At 45.3% G+C, this 22,543-nt stretch overlaps 1 protein-coding gene across 1 annotated transcript in view; it reads left to right on the top strand.

The window, feature by feature from the left end:
• Window positions 1-22,543, top strand: part of LOC145346425 (collagen alpha-1(XV) chain-like) — a 198,084-nt gene that overhangs the window by 30,308 nt on the left and 145,233 nt on the right. Inside the window, exons 5-6 of the mRNA XM_080193599.1 lie at window positions 8,982-9,153; window positions 13,414-13,517. Coding sequence (XP_080049725.1) covers window positions 8,982-9,153; window positions 13,414-13,517 — 276 coding nt within the window. The remainder of the gene's footprint in view (window positions 1-8,981; window positions 9,154-13,413; window positions 13,518-22,543) is intronic.

Below are 22,543 nucleotides of genomic sequence, written 5' to 3'. Positions count from 1 at the left end.
TTTAGTTTATTTATTATTGCCACAATTTGGCTTACAATGAAGTTACTGTGAAAATCTCCTAGTTGCCACACTCTGGCGCTTGTTCGGGTACACTCAGAGAGAATTTAGCATGGTCAATGCACCGAACCAGCACGCCCTTCAGACTGTGGGAGGAAATCAGTGCACTCGGAGAAAACTAACGCAGACACGGGTGGATGTAGCTGTTACTCGGGGGCATAACTATAAGGTTCATGGTGGGAGATATAGGAGGGATGTCCGAGGTAGATTCTTCGCTCAGAGAGTGGTTGGGGTGAGGAATGGACTGCCTGCTGTGACAGTGGAGTCAGACACTTCAGGAACTTTCAAGCGGTTATTGGATAGGCACACGGAGCACACCAGAATGATAGGGAGTGGGATAGCTTGATCTTGGGTTCGGACATAGCTCGGCACAACATTGAGGACCGAAGGGCCTGTACTGTGCTGTACTGTTCTATGTTCTAAAACGTGCAGACTCCACACAGACAGTGACCTGAGCCGGGTATCGGATCCAGTTGCTGGTGTTGTGAGGCAGCAGTGCTAACCAGATTCCCATGGAACCCCACTGGTCACTGCCTGCCAATCGGAAAAAGACCCAGTTATTCCAACTCTTTACAACCTGTGGGCTAACCAGCTTTCTATCCATTTCCAGACAGTACCCACATCCCACGCGCTTTTTTACATTCGTATTATTTTGATTCATTGTGGGGCATGGGTGTCACTGGCTGACCAGCACTTATTACCCATCCCTCGTTGCCCGAGGGCAGTTAAGAGTCAACCATCTTGCTTTGGCTCTGGAGTCACATGTAGGCCAACCAGGTAAGGATGGCAAATGTCCTCCCCTAAAGAGCATTAGTGAATCAGTTGGGGTTTTTCAGACAATTGACAATGGTTTCATGCTCGTTAGTAGATCCTTAATTCCAGGTTCTTTTTATTGAATTCAAATTCCCCCATCTGTCATGGTAGGATTTGAACCCAGGTCCCCGAACATTAGCTGAGTTTCTGGATTAATAATCTAGTGATGATCCCATTAGGGCATTGTCTCCCCAGTAGTCTGCTATGTGAGACCTCAAGGCTGTATATGGTGCGTTGACAACTGGAAGGCAATTTAATGAGGGACAGCACTAGAGGCATAAAGCAAGGCTGAAACAGGGTAAATTTGGTATCTACAAGTGGGAACAATTGCTCAAGGTAAGAAACCATGGCCAAAAATAATCATAAAGGCTCTTCCTCCTTAAGGTTGCGATTAAGATTGTCATTAAATAGATTCCTGGAGATTTTAATCACGTGACTTGTCCCACGCACCAGCCATTAGTCGGCCAACATCTTTGTAATGCACTACCTTCCTGCTCCAATCAGAAAGCAAAAAATAAGATTACGCGATTGGATGATGTTTGACTGTCAGCCAAACAGCCATTTTTCCCTTTTCTATATTTGATAAAGAGAAAAGTTCAAAGAAGGGAGTCATGATGTGGAGATGCCGGTGCTGGACTGGGGTAAACACAGTAAGAAGTCTGACAACACCAGGTTTAAGTCCAAACAATTTATTTAGAACATAGACCGTAACAGCACAGTACAGGCCCTCCAGCCCTCGGTGTTGCGCCGACCAGTGGAACGAATCTAATGACCCTCTAACCTAAACTATTCCAATGTTATCCATATGCCTATCCACTGACCATTTGAACGCCCTTAAAGTTGGCGAGTCCACAACTGCTGCGGGCAGGGCATTCCACGCCCTTACTACCCTCTGAGTAAAGAGCCTACCTCTGACATCCGTCCTATAATTACCACCCCTTAATTTAGAGCTATGTCCCCTCGTGTTAGCCATCACCATCTGAGGGAAAAGGCTCTCACTGTCCACCCTATCTAACCCTCTGATCATCTTGTATGCCTCAATTAGGTCACCTCTTAACCACCTTCTTTCTTAAAGGAAGTCTTCAAGATGGGATAGCAGGTTAGTTGTAAAGATTCGCATTCTAATCTGTAAACTCTCTGTGCTGTTAGATGCTCTGTCTGAGGCCAGAACTCTCCATTTACCTGACGAAGGGACAAACCCCGAAATCTTGTGAGTTTACTAACGAATAAATTGGTTGGACTTAAACCTGGTGTTGTCAGGCTTCTTACAAAGGAGGGAGGCCAGGGCTGGTGGGGAGAGAGGAGAGGAGATTGAGACGGCAAGGCCAGGCAGGAACAGAGCAACAACCAGGGCGAGGGGGGGTGAGAAGGCTTTTGGGGAGCACCCAATCTGAAAAAGGGGCCTGCAATGGTAGTGACCCCAACGACCTCTCCAGCCCAAGGCCTGAGCAGGGTAATCTACCCCTCCAGCCCTCCTTTGTGCCTGACAAGCACAAAAACAGCCCTGTAAGTGACCAATAGTTGGCCCATAAAGGGGTACAATTGGGGTGTGGGGGCTGAACTAGCCTTTATGTAGTAAGTTGGCTCAAATGGGGCCTAACGGGGACCCCCAGGCTGCAGCTATCGTGCACCCTCATCAAGAGTGCCCTCTTACAGAATTCAGCACAGTTTAGCCACTGCGGAAGTTTACTGCACACCCTGAAAAAATATTTTTTAAAAATCCTTTCATTGATTCAGGTAGACTAACGGCTTGAGTTAGTCGGTTTTAGACCTGGAATCACCAAGATACAGCAGATCCGTTCCTCCCGAACTACGCTGTGAAATGAGGTCCCGAATAAATGATTGTTCGGAGAGATATTTCCACCAAATGACCCTTTGCAGATTCCCTTCACGGAGGTTTCACCATCCCAACCAGTTACATTCGTTGACTGAAACTTAAGTAACTTGCCTTTGTAAAAGACTTTTGCCAGCATTTGTAATTACAAAACAAAGCTGGCTGTGTATAAAGCTCAGGGTGCAGTTACAGTGAGAGTCTTTGTTATTAACTAATCACCCCACCATCACACTATACGACTTGGCTGGCCTGATGGTCATGTGCCAGGAAGGCTTCTAATTGATAGCTAATTTAGAGAATAGTTAAAGCTGCACCTTTTCTTGTATTTAGATCTCCTTTGCTCACCAAAGATTTGCAGTATTGATGGAAGATTAATTGTTTAAAATAATAGAGAGGAAAAAAAGGGATTACAAATGAGATCTTTCACTGTATTTCATTAGGCAGAAAAGCTGATATCATCATAGAAACCCTACAGTACAGAAAGAGGCCATTCAGCCCATCGAGTCTGTACTGACCACAATCCCATATCCCATATATTTTACCCACTCATCCCTCTAACCTACGCATCCCTGGACACTAAGGGGCAATTTCTTAGCACGACCAATCAACCTAACCCGCACATCTTTGGACGGTGTGAGGAAACCGGAGGAAACCCACGCAGACATGGGGAGAATGTGCAAACTCCACACAAACAGTGACCCGAGCCAGGAATCGAACCCAGGTCCCTGGAGCTGTGAAGCAGCAGCGCTAACCCACTGTGCCACATTATGTATGTATTAATGCAACAGGAAAAAAGATGTTGAACGTAGGTCTGTGATGCATTGGGATTACTGACTTGCTGTGACACTGTACAAATTGTAGATCAGTCTGCATTCTGTTCAGCAACATGTGACGTTTTGACTTTTAATTACTTCCATTTTAAATGAGCGACTGTCAGCATCTGCCCTCAATTTCCTTTCCCCACAGCATCTCGATTCTAAACAGTGCTGTTTCTCAATTTAAAATATGAAGCTTGAAAGCAAGCTAACCATGCCAAATTTTCAATGTTGTTCAGTTCAAAGCCTCTTTATCACGAGTAGTTATTGTTTGGTGTGACACTATTTCTACAAATCCCCTAAAGAAACGGCCAAGTCAGTGTCTTCCTATCATTTTTCTTAACCACTAAGTTGCAAAGTAGGCAATTTAAAGATTTTAAATGCATCTTTTTTTTCTAAAGGGTGATCCCACGCTCCCTGACACAGCTACAGAATAATCACCCAGTTTATCCGAATGCTGCTTCCCTGCTGAGTAAGAAGTCTGACAACACCAGGTTTAAGTCCAACCGGTTTATTTGATAGTTAACTCACAAGCTTTCGGGGTTTGTCCCTTCGTCAGGTGAATGGAGAGTTCTGGTCTCAGACAGAGCATATAACAGCACAGACAGTTTACAGATTACTGATTAGAATGTGAGTCTTTACAACTAACCTACTATTCAAGTCTTAAAGATGCCAACAACATGAGTGGAAAGAGCATTATGCGCAGGTTAAAGGGATACGTATCCCTGCTGAGTGTACAGGATTGTTAACTCTACAATAGGCTGTCACTGGAGTATTGCGTACAGTTCTGGTCGCTATAAGAAAGATGGGGAGGCATTGGAAAGGGTGCAGAGGAGATTTACCAGGATGTTGCCTGGTATGGTGGGAAGGTCTTATGGGGAGAGGCTGAGGGACTTGAGGTTGTTTTCATTAGAGAGAAGAAGGTTACGAGGTGACCTGATTGAGGCATTCAAGATGATCAGAGGGTTAGATAGGGTGGACAGTGAGAGCCTTTTTCCTTGGATGGTGATGGCTAACACGAGGGGACATAGCTTTAAATTAAGGGGTGGTAATTATAGGATGGATGTCAGAGGTGGGTTCTTTACTCAGAGGGTAGTAAGGGCGTGGAATGCCCTGCCTGCAGCAGTTGTGGACTCGCCAACTTTAAGGGCGTTCAAATGGTCATATGGATAACATTGGAATAGTTTAGGTTAGAGGGTCATTAGATTGGTTCCACTAGTCGGCGCAACATCGAGGGCTGAAGGACCTGTACTGCGTTGTTATGTTCTATGTTCTATGGAGAGGATTTTATTGAAGGAAGTGCAACAAAACTAGGAAATGGAGCCAGTGTGCAGTTTAGCTGTGGCCTAATAAAATGGCTAAGAGAGGCTGAATAGGAGACCTCTGGTCCGATGAGGCCTGGGCATGAAGTGGCAGAGGATAACAAGAAGCCAAACCCCTTTAATAGGGATGCCTCACACAATAACCACTCACATATATGTTGCAAATGCCCTTTACTCAGTCTTCATATCATACTCTGCTTAACATTTCTGAACATTTTCTTAATTCACCAAGGATCCTTAGGTAGCACTTTCCAAACCCGTAACCATGTCCAACTGGAAGGATAATTGGGGATAAATGGGAAACACCACCACCCATTGGTTCCCCTCCAGGTCACTCACCATCCTGACTTGGAAATATATCGCTGTTCCTTGGAAGTCGCTGGGTCAAAATCCTGGAATTTCCCTCCCTCACGACATTGCGGGCCAATCCACAGAACATGGCCTGCAGCGATTCACCATCACCTTCTCAAGGGTAACTGGGGATGGGCAATAAATGCTGGCCAGCCAGCGACGCCCACGTCCCACAAATGAATTTTAAAAAAAATACACATGGTGCCAGACTTTCTTTGTTGGCTACCTGGCAGAAATTTGGGTGAGGGATTGAGGTTGGAGGACTGTTAAAATAAAAAGCAGTGACTTGTCCTTGCTGTTTCTTGTCTGTTGGGCAGCCCTAGGGTAGCAGCGTGGCCTTTCGTAAAGTCCAATGATGCCATTGGGTGCCAATGTGCAGTTTGAGTCCACGATGCAAGCGAAGGAGGAGTGATGGCTTCTCCATTGGGTCAACCCTCTTGGGAGGGGGGATTGCAGACCTGAGGCAGTTAACTTTTAGAGAAAGAAAGACTTGCAGTTATATATCACCTCTCATCAACACCAGATGCCCCAAAGCATGTTAAAACCTAAGAAGTATTTTTTTGAAGGGTTAGGTAGGTGTTGTTGTCATGTGGGAAACAGGGCAGGTACTATTGCACATGGCAAGCTCCCAAAACGTGTGTGATAAATGACAGATAATATGAAATGCAAATTGAGGGATAAATATTGTCCAATATATATACCAACCCTCCTACCCCCCTCAATCCACACCTCTTTCTTTTGCATCCATTTAAGAGGAAGGATACTTTAATGTTTCATTCCAAAGAGTTAAAAAGTATATTTTTTAGGATGGGTAAACTATTCTATCAGAGAGTTGGTGCTGACTCAATGGGCCGAATGGCCTCATTCTGTACTGTTGGGATTTTATATTTTTGAGGGCAATGGGAAACAACAGTTCTCTTTTTGCCTTAGAGTGTAAGCCCTAAGCCTCCTTTTCCTCAGGCTTTCCTCCCACTCCCACTCCCACTCCCACTCCCACTCCCACCTTGCTGACCAGATGTAAAACAGAATTTACAGAAACTACCCAATTTAATCAGCACTGCGCTCGTGAAATCCGACTCACCATGGCAAGAGTGCGCTTGTCTTAGTTCTGGTTCGAGAACATTAGCTATGAGAGAGCGTCTAATAACCAAGGCAGAGAAATCATAGAATCCCGACAGTGCAAAAGAGGCCATTCGGCTCATCAAGTCTGTACTGGAGATCTCATTGAGACGTATAAGATGATGAATGGGATGGATAGGATGGAGGTGGAGAGACTCTTCCCACTCAGAAAGGACAGTAGGACTAGGAGGCACAGCCTCAAGATAAAGGGGGGGGCAGTTTAGAACGGAGTTGAGGAACTTCTTCACTCAAAGCATGGTGAATCTCTGGAATTCTCTGCCCGTTGAAGTGGTGGAGGCTGCCTCGCTAAATATATTTAAGACGCGGGTTGATGGGTTTTTGATAAGAGAGGGGATTAAGGGTTATGGGGAGATGGCGGGAATGTGGAACTGAGCCACAACAGATCAGCCATGATCTTATTGAATGGCGGGGCAGGCTCGAAGGGCTAGTTGGCCTACTCCTGCTCCTATTTCTTATGTTAACCCCCCCCACTCTATCCCTGTAACTCCACACATTTACCATGGCTAATCCATCAAACCACGGCATCACAGGACACAATTCAGCCTGGCCAATCCACCTAACCACATCTTTCGGACTGTGGGAGGAAACCGGAGCACCCAAAGGAAACCCACGCAGACATGGGGAGAACGTGCAAACTCCACATGAACAGTAACCCGAGGCTGGAATTGAACCCGGGTCCCTGGCGCCGTGAGGCAGCAGTGCTAACCACTGTGCTACCGAGCCGCCCTTCAGTGTTCTGGATTTCTGATGGGATTGGTCAAAAGAATTGAATTTGATGTACCTTTTCGGCTCCCTAAAATGTACTGGACAAACCTGGAGGATACAACCTGGGGACTGGTCCATGGAGTAACAGAAATGATTCAGGGTCTGCTGACAGTGGTCTGTTATTCAAATTAATACTGTATCTGGCAGTTATAGCAAAACTGCCCAAGCGGTGTAAGCCCCCTTCCACCCTACCCCATTCCCCTCTTTCCCTTCTCCCTCATGCAGAGAAGCACAGTGACTGGTGCTGTGAGTGAGCCAGGCTCCAAATTCATGTTCCAGCAATGCATGTTACACTCCAGTATTGAAATCTCGAAGCTGGGGTATTTGGACCAAACGTTAAAGAGTGAATTTGCAAACCTTGGTTAACGAGAGTCCGGATTTCCTACCTCCACACTTGTCGCCCAGTGCCATGTGAAATGAAAGAGTCAAATTATACACGAGCAGTAGCAGACATTCTCCTCTCGAGCGCTCATCTTCTGTTTGAGCTATTGGCCAGGATTTCACCCACCGAATTGCTTAGCATGGCAGCAGCGCAGAAAGGAGGCCATTCAGCCCATTGTGTCTGTGCTGGCCCTCTGAAGAAAGAATTCACCTCTCGCCACTCTCCAGCCTTTTCCCCCATTGCAAATCTTTCCTCTTCAGACAATGTGTGTTCTGGTTCTCGATCCCTTCCTGAGTTGGATCGCTTTGTCCCAATCTATTCTGTCCAGAAACTTGTGGTTTTGAAAACCTTGAATGAGTCTCCTCTCTTCTCCAAAGAAAACACTTCCAGCTTCTCCTATCTATTTATTTAACTGAAATTCCTCATTCCTGGAACCATTCTCTTAGAGTCTTTTAAGCATAGCATCCCTATAGTACAGAATGAGGCCATTTGGCCCATCGAGTCTGTACTGACCACAATCCCATCCCACACATGTCCAATTCCCAGAGCCCCACACATTTACCCTCCTCATTCCCCTGAAACTACAGTCAATTTTAGCACGGTCAGTCAACCTAACCCGCACATCTTTGGAGTGTGGGAGGAAACCCACACAGACATGAGGAGAATGTGCAAACTCCACACAGACAGTGACCCGAGGCTGAAATTGAACCCGGATCCCTGACACTGTGAGGCAGCAGTGTTAACCAATGTGCCATCATACAGCCAATGAATACAGTTATAACATAACTTCCATGTACGCTGTGCCACTATTTACAATCTCTGCTTTATTAACTGCTCTCTCAACCTGTTCTGCCATCTTCGCTGATTTATAGGCAAAAAATACCCAGGTGTCTCTGTTCCTGCACTCCCTTTAGAATTGAAATTGGGCAGAGTGGCTCAACAGCTGGGTAAAATGGTGAAGAAGCTGTCAACTCAGGCAGCTTTTTGCATCGTATCGTTTAGTACATAGACAAACAAAAATGAAGAAGCTCAGATATCATGGTCTGAGCCCGCCAGGTCGCTTTTTTAAAGGGTGTCCCAATGCAGTTCCTCATGTGGACCGTACGCAATAAGGTTCTCCAGACCCTTCCTCCTGGGGACCTGTAAAATCCTGCCCATAATTTTCAGCAGTACAGCACTGCTGTACAGTCGATGGTACCATCACTAGGATGGAACAATGGCCCAGAAGTTGCTCCTGCCACCATCAGCCGTTATGACATCCTGACAATAAGTACCATCAGAATTAGATGACCATTTATCTCCGAAAGCCTGTCCCCTGGTCAATCTTTAATGGAAATCCTAAAGCCTTGTCAATCTCAAGTAGAGATTCCAGGAAAAACTGGACGTGGTACCAGACCAGTGCACGCTTTGCCTGTCTCGTGTGTCTACTAAAGCTCAGAAAGAAATAAAGATGGAGATATGGACGTGGATTGTTGACTCTGATGTCCTTTTGGCACTTTTAGGCAATCGATGAGCATTTACACAGTGAGCCAGTCAAGGAGCCACCAACTGAAGCTTCCGTCACCGAGGGGATTGAGAGTTCCTCAGGACAACTGGATATGACGATATCGGGCACTTCTGGGGAGATGCCAGTCCCAGAAGATCAAGTAGACACTGGAGTAAAGGCTATAACAGGTATGATAGTTGTTGTAATTCAGGTCAGAAACTCCGAAGTATTTAAGAAGTCCATCTGGATCATAGGTTTTGCAGTTTGATTTTGGCTAGGATAAGAACATAAGAACATAAGAAATAGGAGCAGGAGTAGGCCATCTGGCCCTTCGAGCCTGCCCCGCCATTCAATAAGATCATGGCTGATCTGTCGTGGCTCAGTTCCACTTTCCCGCCCTCTCCCCATAACCCTTAATCCCCTCTCTTATCAAAAACCCATCAACCCGCTTCTTGAAAATATTTAGCGAGGCAGCCTCCTCCACTTCAACGGGTAGAGAATTCCAGAGATTCACCACCCTTTGAGTGAAGAAGTTCCTCCTCAACTCCGTTCTAAAACGCCCCCCCTTTATCTTGAGGCTGTGCCCCCTAGTCCTACTGTCTTTTTTGAGCGGGAAGAGTCCCTCCACCTCTATCCTATCCATCCCATTCATCATCTTATACGTCTCAATGAGATCTCCCCTCATTCTTCTAAACTCCAACGAGTACAAGCCTAGTTTATTCAGCCTCTCATAGCTCACTTCAGGTATGGTACAAATGACCCACTTTAATCAAACAAAGTTTATTTAAGAATACAGTTAACATGTATAGAAAGAAAATTAATAACTTTTGCCAATTACAAACAGGAAGAAAAACCCCATAATATTGTATAATCCTTGACAAACATATGAAACGTTCAAACCAAACAAACCTCCTTAAACGAAACCTTTGCCACAGATTTAGCACAGAAAATACAGATGCTCACGTGATGCTGGAACTTTGTCCTTTGGTTGAATGCTGCAGTTCTCTAGATATACACAGAAAGCATGAAGTCAGACAAGCTTCCCAAAACACCAGAGAGAGAGAGAAAGAAATTCTAGTTACCTGCTAGCAAATCACCAACGGCAGAATTCTCACACCATTTGTGGGACATGGGCATCGCAGGCTGGCCAGCATTCATTGCCCCATTCCTAGTTGTCTGAGGATAGTTGGGAGTCAACCACATTGCTGTGGCTCTGGAATCACATGTAGGCAGACCAGGTGTGATCGGCAGATTTCCTTCCCTAAAGGACATCAGTGAATCAGTTGGGTTTTTCCGACAATTGACAATGATTTAATGATCGTCAGCGGATTCTTAATTCCAGATATCTTTTATTGAATTCAAATTCCACCATTTGTCGTGGTGGGATTCGAACCTGGGTCCCCAGAACGTTAGCTGAGCTTCTGGATTCCTAACATTCTCTGTTGCGGTTGTAAGACACTGCTGGAAACCCGGAACGATGGGATCTTCCCCAGCATTCCTGACTGCCCAGCTGGAAGCAGAACTCTTCATACTTGATGGATGGGGAGTGGTCATGCTGATGTTTTGTTTTGTCAATTTAGTCAAAATCGGCTTAACCAGTCGAAGAAATGTAGGATTTCCAGCACAAACGACATTGCCACTTGGCGCAGGTTCCTGCGATGGTTTGTGTTCGGTTAAAAAGCAGTACACTAGAAGATGGCTCTGCAGACTAAGTTGTCCCTCATCCCCGCCCCCACCATCCTCACAGTTCTGGATGAGGAAGTGGAGGGACGGGTTGGTAAGTTTGTTGGTGGTGTTGTGGATAGTTTGGAGGGATGTCAGAAGTTGCAGCGTGACATACATAGGATGCAAGGCTGGGCGGAGAAGTGGCAGATGGACTTCAACCCAGATCAATGTGTAGTGGTCCATTTTGGCAGGTCCAATGGGATGAAGGAGTACAATATCAAGGGTAAGACCCTTAGCAGTGTAGAGGATCAGAAGGACCTTGGAGTCCAGGTCCATAGGACTCTTAAATCAGCCTCGCAGGTGGAGGATGTGGTTAAGAAGGTGTATGGTGTACTGGCCTTCATCAATCGAGGGATTGAGTTTAGGAGTCGGGAGATAATGCTGCAACTTTATAAGACCCTGGTCAGAACCCACTAGGAGTATTGTGCTCAATTCTGGTCACCTCATTACAGGAGGGATGTGGAAGCCATTGAAAGGGTGCAGAGGAGATTTACAAGGATGTTACCTGGATTGGGTGGCATGCCTTATGAGGATAGGTTGAGGGAGCTCCTTAGAGAGAGACGAAGGACGAGAGGTGACCTGATAGAGGTGTATAAGATGATGAGAGGTATTGACCAGGTGGATTCTCAGAGGCTTTTCCCCAGGGCTGGAATGGCTGCCACGAGAGGACACAGGTTTAAGGTTCTGGGGAGTAGGTACAGAGGAGATGTCAGGGGTAAGTTTTTCACTCAGAGGGTGGTGGGTGAGTGGAATCGGCTGCCGTCGGTGGCGGTGGAGGCAAATTCGATAGGGTCTTTTAGACTTCTGGATGAGTACGTGGGACTTAATAGAATTGAGAGTTATAGGTAAGCCTATTAGGTAGGGATATCATCGGTGCAACTTGTGGGCCGAAGGGCCTGTTTGTGCTGTAGTTTTTCTATGTTCTTCAAAATTAAGCTGAGCGGAATTTTTCTTTTTAATTGTCTGACACTATCCCAGTGCGACGAGCAAATGGTGTTTATTTTCAGTCATTTTAAAATGGGATTACTCCAGAATGTTGGATTGAACCTGTGATTGAAACAGGCTCACAGTTTTTGAGATAAATCCAGCTGTATCAATCAGTGCCTGGTAACGACTTCTCAATATATCAAGGAATATTTTGAAAGGTTTTGTTTTAAATGCTTCCCCTTTGTTCTGGAGCAGGGCAGATTTGGTGGTTCTGAACTGACAGAATAAAGCAGAGGAAAATGCTTCTGCCGTTTCTCTGACCATGTTACCCTCCCTCTGGTGGTGCGTTGAAGCATTACACTCTTTAAACAATACTTCACAACTAGATTCCTCATGCCTCTGCATTTTCTTTTAATTTATTGGCATCACAAGTAGTCTCACATTCACACTGCAATGAAGTTACTGTGAAAATCCCTTAGTTGCCACGTTCCAGCATTTTGCGTACACTGAAGGGGAACTTAGCATGGCCAGTGCACCTAACCAGCACGTCTTTCAGACTGTGGAAGGAAACTGGAGCACCCGCAGGGAACGTGCAGACAAGCCGGGAATTGAACCCAGACCCTTGACGCTGTGGGGCAGCAGCGGTCACCACCGTGCCGCCCCAGACACCGCTGCGGGGGGTAGATTCCAAGTGTTAGTTTTTATGTTTCAATTTACTTTGGTGCCCGTAGGGGGTTCAGGTTTGTGTCTTAGAGCTGGCAATTTGCATCTTGAAGGCAGAGTTAGGTAGATCCTTGGTTGGCAAAGGAGGAAAGTGGAGTTGAGGCCACGGTCGTACCTGTGAAGATCTTATCAAATGGCAGAGCAGGCTTGAGGGGGGCCGAATGGCCTCTTCCTAGTTTGTACTTGCCCCAAATTTGCACTGATGTGGTAAACTGCAACTGTGAGATTAGTTTGGACACATTGGACAGACATTGCATTTTGTGTTACAGTCATTGCGAGGGTATCGAGAAAGATCATCTTAATGTGAGGTAGGTCCATTCAAAAGTCTGATGGCAGCAGGGAAGAAGCTGCTCTTGAGTCAACTTCAAGTTGGCGTGGGCTTCAAGTTTACCGAAAGTGACATTTGACTTGCAGGAGGATTACTTTCTTGATAATGAAGGTTATCTGGAGGAGGAAAGAATTTCGTTTTACTCCTTGTCACCAATATAATTACCTCACCGAGGCCAATTTTCCGTCACCAACACTTTTTATTTACAAAGTGAATAAGTTTACTTAAATAGTGTCAAATGTAGGCTGACACTGCAATGAAGTTATTGTGAAAATCTCCCTAGTTGCCACACTCCAGCGCCTGTCCGGGTACACTGAGGGGGAATTTAGCATGACCAATGTACCTAACCAGCACGTCTTTCAGACTGTGGGAGGAAACTGGAGCACCCGGTGGAAATCCACGCAGACACGGGGAGAATGTGCAGACCCTGCATGGACAGGGCACCACTTCTGCGGCTGCGCTGCACAGGTCAATCCCAGGAGTCCTTGAGCTGTTGGTCCCAGTAGAGACAGCTGATTTTAAACTCCTGCTGCTCTTTTTCTATAGGGAGAGCCTCCATTTGGTCAACTGGGGAGCTTGGACTCCACAAGACCTGTGGGGAGATTTATTGACTATCTCCCTCACAACAATCACTATTTGGGAATAAAATCTAATTCACTGAGAAAACTCAGTGTGACATGAGAGCTAATGTTTTCACCTTTGTACAAGTTTGAATGTTAAATTACTGAATTGGGCTTGTGTCTAGGGTCTCCTGGTCTACGGGGTGCAAAGGATGACCAGGGCCTGTTAGGCCCCAAAAGAGATATGGGATCTGGAAGTGAAGACATCTACAGCGAGAAAGGCACAAAGGTAAGCGATGAGGACTGAAAGAACAATATTTCTGACTCATTCCTGATGGGTAGTGGAGGTTTTTTAGCTCTGTTTCTTTTTTAATAAAAGCAAATTGCTTTTCACATTTGTTTGAGAACTTAGAATGTTTGAAATGAGTTGACTTCTTCTAAATCCCAGATTATAGGGAAGGAGGCCTGAATCCCACCATGTTTTGAGGAAGGGTTATTATTTGACATGGGTTAGCAGATTGATAAGAATATTACTCGTGTGTTTTACCTGAAATCTTTCTCGACTCATCTCAAGAAATAAAGCCAACTTGAAAAAAGTGCATCGTTCTGAAGGTGGTTACAAAGAATGGAGACATTGCTTTACTACGATTGATAATTGGACAGTAGCTGTGATGAAAGTTTAGTTCTCTCTGGTTAGAAGCAGAGAGTCCCGGTGCTAGAACATACTGGACAGCAGAAGACCGGTTATCCATCCAATTTGTCCCATACAGTGGTGCTGCCTTGTGCATCAAAATATCATCACAATATTATTGCAATATATTACAGTATTGTCACAATATCATCGCAATATATCACAAGATGTAATCAGAATATTATCTCAACATAGAAACTCGAACAGGAGTAGTCCCTCAGCCTCTTTGGGCCTGCTCCGCCATTCATTCTGATCATAGCTGATCATCAAGTTCAACATCCTGACACCTTCTCCCCTTCCCCCCCCATATCCCCTTGAGCCCTCAGAGTTATGTCTCATTTCTTCTTGAAATCAGACAACATTTTGGCCTCAACTACATCCTGTAATAGTGAATTCCACACATTTACCACTCTCCGGGTGAAGAAATTTCTCCTCCCTTCAGCTCTAAAAGGTTTAGCCGTTACCCTCAAACCTCTAATTCTGGACTCCCCCACCATTGGGAACATCCTTTCTGAATCTACCGTGTCTAAACCTGTTAGAATTTTATAAGTTCCGATGAGATCCCCCTTCTCACTCTTCTGAACTCCAGCGAATCTCATCCTAACTGATTTAGTCTCTCCTCGTATGACAGACCTGCCATCCCAGGAATCAGCCTGGTAAACCTTCGCTGTACTCCCTCTATAGCAGGGACATCCTTCCTCAGATAAGGACACCAAAACGGTACATAATACCCGAGGGTGTAGCCTCACCAACACCTTATACAACTGCAATGAAACACCCCTATTTCTACACTCAAATCTTCTCATTATGAAAGCCAACATAGCATATTTTACTCCCTGTTGTACCTGCCCACTTACTTTCAGCGACTAATGCACGAGGATATCAAGATCTCACTGAGTATCCACCTCGCTCAATTTATACCCATTCAAATAATAATCTGTCTTCCTATTTTTGCTACCAAAGCGGATAACTTCACATTTAATCTACATTATACTGCATCTGCCATGCATATATCCACTCACTCAGCCTGTCCTAATCACACTAAAGCATCTCTGTATCTTCCTCACAGCTCACCCTCCCACCCAACTTTACATTATCTGCAATTTTGGAGATAATGTATTCAGTTTCCCCTTCCAAATCATTAGTATATAACGTGGGGTCCTAGCACTGATCCCTGCAGAACCCCACTAGTCACTGACTGCCAATCAGAAAAAGGCCCATTTATGCCAACTCTTGGGCTTCCACCTGATAATCGGCTTTCTATCCATCTCAAGACATTACCTGCAATCCCATCTGCTTTCACTTTACATAATAGCCTGTTAGGTGAAACCTTGTCGAAAGCCTTCTCAAAGTATAGAATAACCACTGGTTCTCCTTGGTTAATTCTACTAGTCACTCCTCAAAAAATTCCAATAGATTCATCAAGCATGATTTCTCTTTTGTAAATCCTTAGTATCTTTCGAATGCTGAGTTACGAAATCCTTGATAACTCCAGCAACTTCCCCAGTGCTAATGTTAGGCTTGCTGGTCTCTAGTTTTCTCTCTACCTCTCTTTTTGAATATTGGGCTTTTATCAGCTACCCTCTGATCTGTAGAAAACAGTCCAGAGTCCAAGGAATTTTGGAAAATAACCACCAACGGATCTGCTATTCCCTGGACCACTTCCTTACATACTCTGGGCGAAGAGTATCAGGACCTAGAGATTTATTCACCTTCAATCCCATTAATTTCCCCAAAACCATTTCTCTACTAACACTGAGTTCCTTTAGCTCCTCACCAAAACTTGTTTCTCTCAGAACTTTGAAGGCAAAGTTTGTTAGTCACATTAACACTGCAATGAAGTTACTGTGAGCTTCTAGTACATTATTCATGTCTCCCTTTGTGAAGCAAAGTACAAATTTAATTTGATAATGTACAAATTTCGTACACTACCAAGGATTTTATAATTCAGCATCCGGAAGGCGGTAGTTATAATCAGACAAATTCAGCATGGATTTACAAAAGGGAAATGATGCTTGATGAATCTATTGGAATTCTTTGAGGATGTAACAGAGGAGTTGACCGAGGAGAACTAGTGGGTGCAGTTTGTTTGGACTCTCAGAAGGCTTTTGACAAGGTTTCACATAACAGACTACTATGTAAACTTAAATTAAAATAAATTCAGCCATTTCTTTATTCCCCATTATAAATTCTCTCATTTCTGACTGTAAGGGATCTACATTCATTTTTGTCAATCTTTTTCTCTTTACGTATCTATAGAAACTTTCACAGTTTTTATGTTGCCCACTAGCTTACTTTCATACTCTATTTTTCCCTTCTTAATCAATCCCTTGGTCCTTCTCTGCTGAATTTTAAACTGTCCCCCAATCCTCAGGCCTACTGCTTTTTCTTGCCTATTTGTATGCTTCTGATACCATCTCCATTTTCCATTGTAAGCCACAGTTTGGCCACAATCCCCTTAAGACTCTTGTGCCAAACAGGAATAAACAACTTTTGGAGTTCACCTATTTGTTCTTTAAAAGCCTGCCATTGACTGTCCACTGTCTTTCCTTTCAGTAATGTTTCCCAGTCCATCATGGCCAATCCATGCCTCACACCATCATAGTTCCCTTTATTGAGATTTAGAACCCCTGGTCTCAGTATCAACTACATCGCTACCCACCTTGACAAAGAGTTCTACCATATCATGGTTACTCATCCCCAAGAGTTCTCTCACAACCAGATTGCCATTTTAATCACAATATCATCACAATATATCACAATTTATGGGTGGTACGGTGGCACAGTGATTAACGATGCTACCTCACAGCGCCAGGGACCCAGTTTCAATTCTGGCCTCAGGTCGCCGTCCGTGTGGAGTTTGTATATTCCCTGTGGTCCGCACGGGTTTCCTCCAGGTGCTCTGGTTTCTTCCCACGTTCCAAAGATATGCAGGTTAGGTGGATTGGCCATGCTAAAATTGACTAATCACGTCAGGAGGATTAAAGAACTTAAGAAATAGGAGCAGGAGGAGGCCATCTAGCCCTTCGAGCCTGCCCCGCCATTCAATAAGATCATGGCTGATCTGAAGTGGATCAGTTCCACTTTCCCGCTTTCTCCCCATAACCCTTAATTCCCCTGTCTATCAGAAACCTATCTACCCATGACTTAAATATATTCAACGAGGTAGCCTCCACCACTTCAACGGGCAGAGAATTCCAGAGATTCACCACCCTTTGAGTGAAGAAGTTCCTCCTCAATTCTGATCTAAACTGACTGCCCCTCCTTATCTTGAGGCTGTGTCCTCTAGTCCTGCTGTCCTTTCTGAACGGGAAGAATCTCTCTACCTCTACCCTCTCCATCCCCTTCATTATCTTATACGTCTCTATAAGATCCCCCCTCATCCTTCTAAACTCTAACGAGTACACACCCAGTCTATTTAGTCTCTCTTCATAGGCCAACCCCCTCATCTCCGGTATCAGCCTAGTGAACCGCCTCTGCACTCCCTCCAAGGCCAAAATATCCTTGCGCAAGTACGGCGACCAAAACTGCACACAGTACTCCAGCTGCGGCCTCACCAGTGCCCTGTACAATTGCAGCAAGACCTCCCTACTTTTATATTCTATCCCTCTCGCTGTAAAGGCCAAACAGGGATAGGACTTGGATGGGACGGTTGTCGGTGCAGGTTTGATGGGCCGAATGGCCTTTTTCTGCACTGTAGGGTTTCTATGATTCTATCCTATGATTCTAATGGATCATCACAATACTATTGGAGTATATCACAATATTATCCCCCCCACATCACTACCGCAGAGCTTAATTCTCCTGGGAGATTGAAGAAAATATCTAAGCCAATTAGAGACCAAAAATCTGAATAATTCCTCAAAGCGATTGAAGCCATTCCATGAGACCCCATTGACCGTAATTGATACTAGATGATGCTAATCTCCCACTTGCTACAGAAGTAAATCCAGTCAAGCTTAGAAGACCTGTAATGAGGCAAGTTAAAGCTCGGTGTAACCATTCATGTTAACAAGTATTCCCAGTCAGTGAATGCGCTGAGTGGCTGAGGTTTATAGCCAGATGTCACCAGGCAAGCTCAGCCCACACCTTCATTTTTATTTGCCTTGCAGAAGCTGTTAGAACTGGTGCGTTCCGTGAGCATGCTGTTGCTGTAGTATATAGACCATTCAGTCCATCGCACCTTCAACTGGAACTGTCTAATCCCAATACCTTATATTTTTCTTTTTCAAGTATGTGTCTAATTCCATTTTAAATGATGTTTCAGTCTTTACCCCCCCCAAAGTCTCTTGCGATAAAACATTCTACGTTGGAATTTCCCCTCTGTGAATCATTTCGTCCAACTTGTTCTTTCAGTGGCGCAGTGCCTCACAGCTCCAGGTACCCAGGTTTGACTCAAACCTCGGGTGACTGTCTGTGGGGAATTTGCACATTCTCCCGGCGCTCTGGTTTCCTCCCACATGGATTGGCCATGCAAAATTGACCCCAGTGTCAAGGGGATTAGCAAGGTAAGTGTGTGAGGTTATAGGGATAGGGCGTGGGTGGGATTGTAGTCGGTACAGACTCATTGGGTTGTTCCTGTGGAGCAGAGTCGAGAGGCAGCGATTTTTGGGCGTGCGAGGAGGCAAAAACAAGGTATATTTTTCTGTTTATTCCGTTTAACTTTTTATTTTTAGTGCTAAGTCACGAGTTTCGGCGGTTTTTTTTAAAATTAGTTAGAAACCGGAAGTCGTCACTAGGACGCTTACCGGTAGTTGTAGTTTTTTTTTTCGGGTTTAAAAGCACCTACCTCCGTGTCTCGGCCTCATTGTTCCTGTGGAGCAGAGTCGAGAGGCAGCGATTTTTGGGCGTGCGAGGAGGCAAAAACAAGGTATATTTTTCTGTTTATTCCGTTTAACTTTTTATTTTTAGTGCTAAGTCGCGAGTTTCGGCGGTTTTTTTAAAAATTAGTTAGAAACCGGAAGTCGTCACTAGGACGCTTACCGGTAGTTGTAGTTTTTTTTTCTCGTGCCCCTAACACTATAAATTAGTGCAGAGAGGATTCCCGATTCTCTACACTGGTAGAGAATCCCACCCTTCCATCTCCTCTAACCTAATTATAAGTGTGAGGGAAGTTTTTTTTTATATTTTTACTTTTCTGCTGGTAATTGATTCAGGGATGGCAGTGCAGGCTGTAAGCTGCATCTCCTGTGGGATGTATGTAGTGAGGGACTCCCACAGTGTTTCAGGTGATTTTACTTGTGGGAAGTGTGTTAGATTGCAGTTTCTGGAGGAGCGTGTAAAGGAGCTGGAAGGGGAATTAGAGGAGCTCCGTATAATTCGGGAAGTGGAGCAGGACATAGAAAGGAGTTATAAGGAGATAGTCACTCCTAGGAATAAGTCTTGGGTCACTGCCAGGAAGAGGGGCAAAAAGCAGTTGGGGGGACAATCCCCTGGGGCTGTTCCCCTCCAAAATAGGTTTTCGGTCCTGGAGGCTACAGTTGAGGAGAAATCAACTGGGGATAGCCAAAGGGAGCAGGTCTCTGGGGGTGAGCCTATTGGCAAGCCTCAGGTGGTTAGGGGTAAGAGATTGGGCCTCGTGATTGGGGACTCCACAGTTATGGGGACGGATAGGAGAGTTGGAGGTAAGGGTAGGGACTCTGGGCTGGTGTGTTGCCTACCAGGGGCTGGGGTCCAGGATGTATCGGACAGAGTATTCAGGACTCTTAGGGGAGAGGGAGATCAACCCCAAGTTATAGTTCATGTGGGGACACATGACATAGGGAGATTAAGGGAAGGGGATATTAAGCAAAGATTTATGGAGTTGGGGTGGAAACTAAAGGCGAAGTCAGAAAGAGTAGTTATATCTGGACTCTTGCCTGTGCCACGGGATAGTTTAGAGAGGAATAGGGAGAGGGAAAGTTTGAACTCGTGGCTGAGGGGATGGTGCAGGAGGGAGGGGTTCAGGTACTTGAGCAATTGGGGCTCATTCTGGGGAAGGTGGGACCTCTATAAGAGGGATGGTCTACACCTGAACCAGAGGGGAATCAATATCCTGGGGGGTAAATTTGCAAAAGCGATGCAGGAAGGTTTAAACTGATTCGGAGGGGGGGAGGGATAGTGAGGAAAGGGGGTGAAAGTGAGGGGGGCATAGTTGGGGAATGCAAGGCACGGCATAGTGGGGGTGGGGCGGAGCAGGGTTTGAAATGTGTGTACTTTAATGCGAGGAGTATTCGCAATAAAGTGGATGAACTTGCAGCGTGGATCAGTACCTGGGACTTTGATGTTGTGGCCATTTCTGAGACATGGATAGAGCAGGGTCAGGAATGGATGTTGCAGGTTCCGGGGTACAAATGCTTTAGTCGGAGTAGAGAAGAAGGTAGAAGGGGGGGTGGGGTAGCATTGCTAGTCAAGGACTGTATCACAGTGTCGGAGAGAAAGTTTGATGAGGACTTGTCAGTTGAGGTAGTATGGGCGGAGATTAGAAATAGGAGAGGAGAGGTCACCCTGTTGGGAGTCTTTTATAGACCTCCTAAAAGTTCTAGAGAGGTTGAGGAAAGGATTGCGGAGACAATCCTGGTTAGGAGTGAAAGTAATAGGGTAATTGTTATGGGGGACTTTAACTTTACGAATATTGATTGGAGTTGCTATAGTTCTAGCTCGCTAGAGGGGTCAGTGTTTGTACAAAGCGTGCAGGAAGGTTTTTTGTCTCAGTATGTAGACAGGCCAACTAGAGGTGAGGCTATATTGGATTTGGTGCTGGGAAATGAGCCAGACCAGGTGCTAGACTTGGAAGTTGGTGTGCATTTTGGTGATAGTGACCACAATTCGGTTACGTTCACCTTAGTGATGGGAAGAGATAGGCATGAACCTCGGGTCAGCAATTTTAGCTGGGGTAAGGGCGATTATGAGGCTATCAGGAGTGAATTAGGAAGCATGGATTGGATTAGGGGATTACAGGGACTGGGAACGTCTGAAATGTGGAGTTTTTTCAAGGAGCAGCTACTGCGAGTCCTTGATAGGTATGTCCCTGTCAGGCATGGTGGATTTGGTAGATCTAGGGAACCGTGGTGCACTAAAAGAGTTGAGTCGATGGTTAAAAAGAAAAAGGAGGCTTATGTTCGGATGAGATTGGAGGGCTCAGATAGTGCACTAGAAAGCTTTAGATTGGCTAGGAGGGAGTTGAAGAGTGAGTTGAGAAGGGCTAAAAGAAGACATGAGAAGAATTTGGCTGATAGGATTAAGGAGAATCCTAAGGCGTTCTATAGGTATGTCAAGAACAGAAGGTTGGTCAGGGCAAGATTAGGGCCAGTTACAGACAGCAGGGGGAAGTTGTGTGTGGAACCGGAGGAGATTGGAGAAGTATTGAACCAATATTTCTCTTCGGTGTTCACGCAGGGGGACATGATTATAGCTGAGGAGGACATTGGGTTGCAGGGGTGTAAAATAGACAGTATTACGGTTGATAAAGGGGATGTGCTGGAAATTCTTGAGGGGCTGAAAATAGATAAGTCCCCTGGTCCGGATGGGATCTACCCTAGGATTCTCTGGGAGGCTAGAGAGGTGATTGCAGAGCCTCTGGCTCAGATCTTCAGGTCGTCATTGGTCTCTGGTGTAGTCCCGGAGGATTGGAGGATAGCGAATGTTGTCCCATTGTTTAAGAAGGGGAACAGAGACTTTGCCGGGAATTATAGACCGGTGAGTCTTACTTCTGTTGTGGGCAAGGTTCTAGAAAAAATTATTAGGGATAGGATTTATAGTTATTTGGAGTGTAATGAATTGATTAGAAATAGTCAGCATGGTTTTGTAGCGGGTAGGTCGTGCCTTACTAACCTTATTGAGTTTTTTGAGAAGGTGACCAAAGAGGTGGATGGGGGCAAGGCAGTTGACGTGGTATACATGGATTTTAGTAAGGCGTTCGATAAGGTTCACCATGGTAGGCTTCTGCAGAAAATGCAGATGTATGGGATTGTGGGTAATCTAGGAAGTTGGATCAGGAATTGGCTATCAGATAGGAGACAGAGGGTGGTGGTGGATGGTAAATATTCATCATGGAGTACAGTTACGAGTGGTGTGCCTCAGGGATCTGTTTTGGGGCCACTGTTGTTTGTAATTTTTATTAATGATCTGGATGAGGGTATAGTTGGGTGGATTAGTAAATTTGCTGATGACACCAAAGTTGGAGGTGTGGTAGATTGTGAGGAAGGGTGTCATAGTCTGCAGGGAGACTTAGATAGGTTGCAGAGCTGGGCCGAGAGGTGGCGGATGGAATTTAATGCGGAGAAGTGTGAGGTAATTCACTTTGGTAGGAGCAACAGATGTGTCGAGTATAGGGCTAACGGGAGGACTTTGAATAGTGTGGATGAACAGAGGGATCTAGGTGTGTGTGTACATAGATCCCTGAAAGTTGGGAATCAAGTAGATAAGGTTGTTAAGAAGGCGTACGGTGTCTTGGCGTTTATTGGTAGGGGGATTGAATTTAGGAGTCGCAGTGTAATGTTGCAACTGTACACTACTCTAGTGCAGCTGCACTTGGAGTACTGTGTGCAGTTCTGGTCCCCGCATTACAAGAAGGATGTGGAGGCGTTGGAGAGGGTGCAGAGGAGGTTTACTAGGATGTTGCCTGGTATGGTGGGGAGGTCCTA

The sequence above is a fragment of the Carcharhinus amblyrhynchos genome, chromosome 8, assembly GCF_965287045.1.
Source record: "Carcharhinus amblyrhynchos chromosome 8, sCarAmb.v2.hapA, whole genome shotgun sequence".
In the NCBI taxonomy this organism is placed as follows: Eukaryota; Metazoa; Chordata; class Chondrichthyes; order Carcharhiniformes; family Carcharhinidae; genus Carcharhinus; species Carcharhinus amblyrhynchos.
This window is presented reverse-complemented; position numbering and strand designations above follow the sequence as displayed.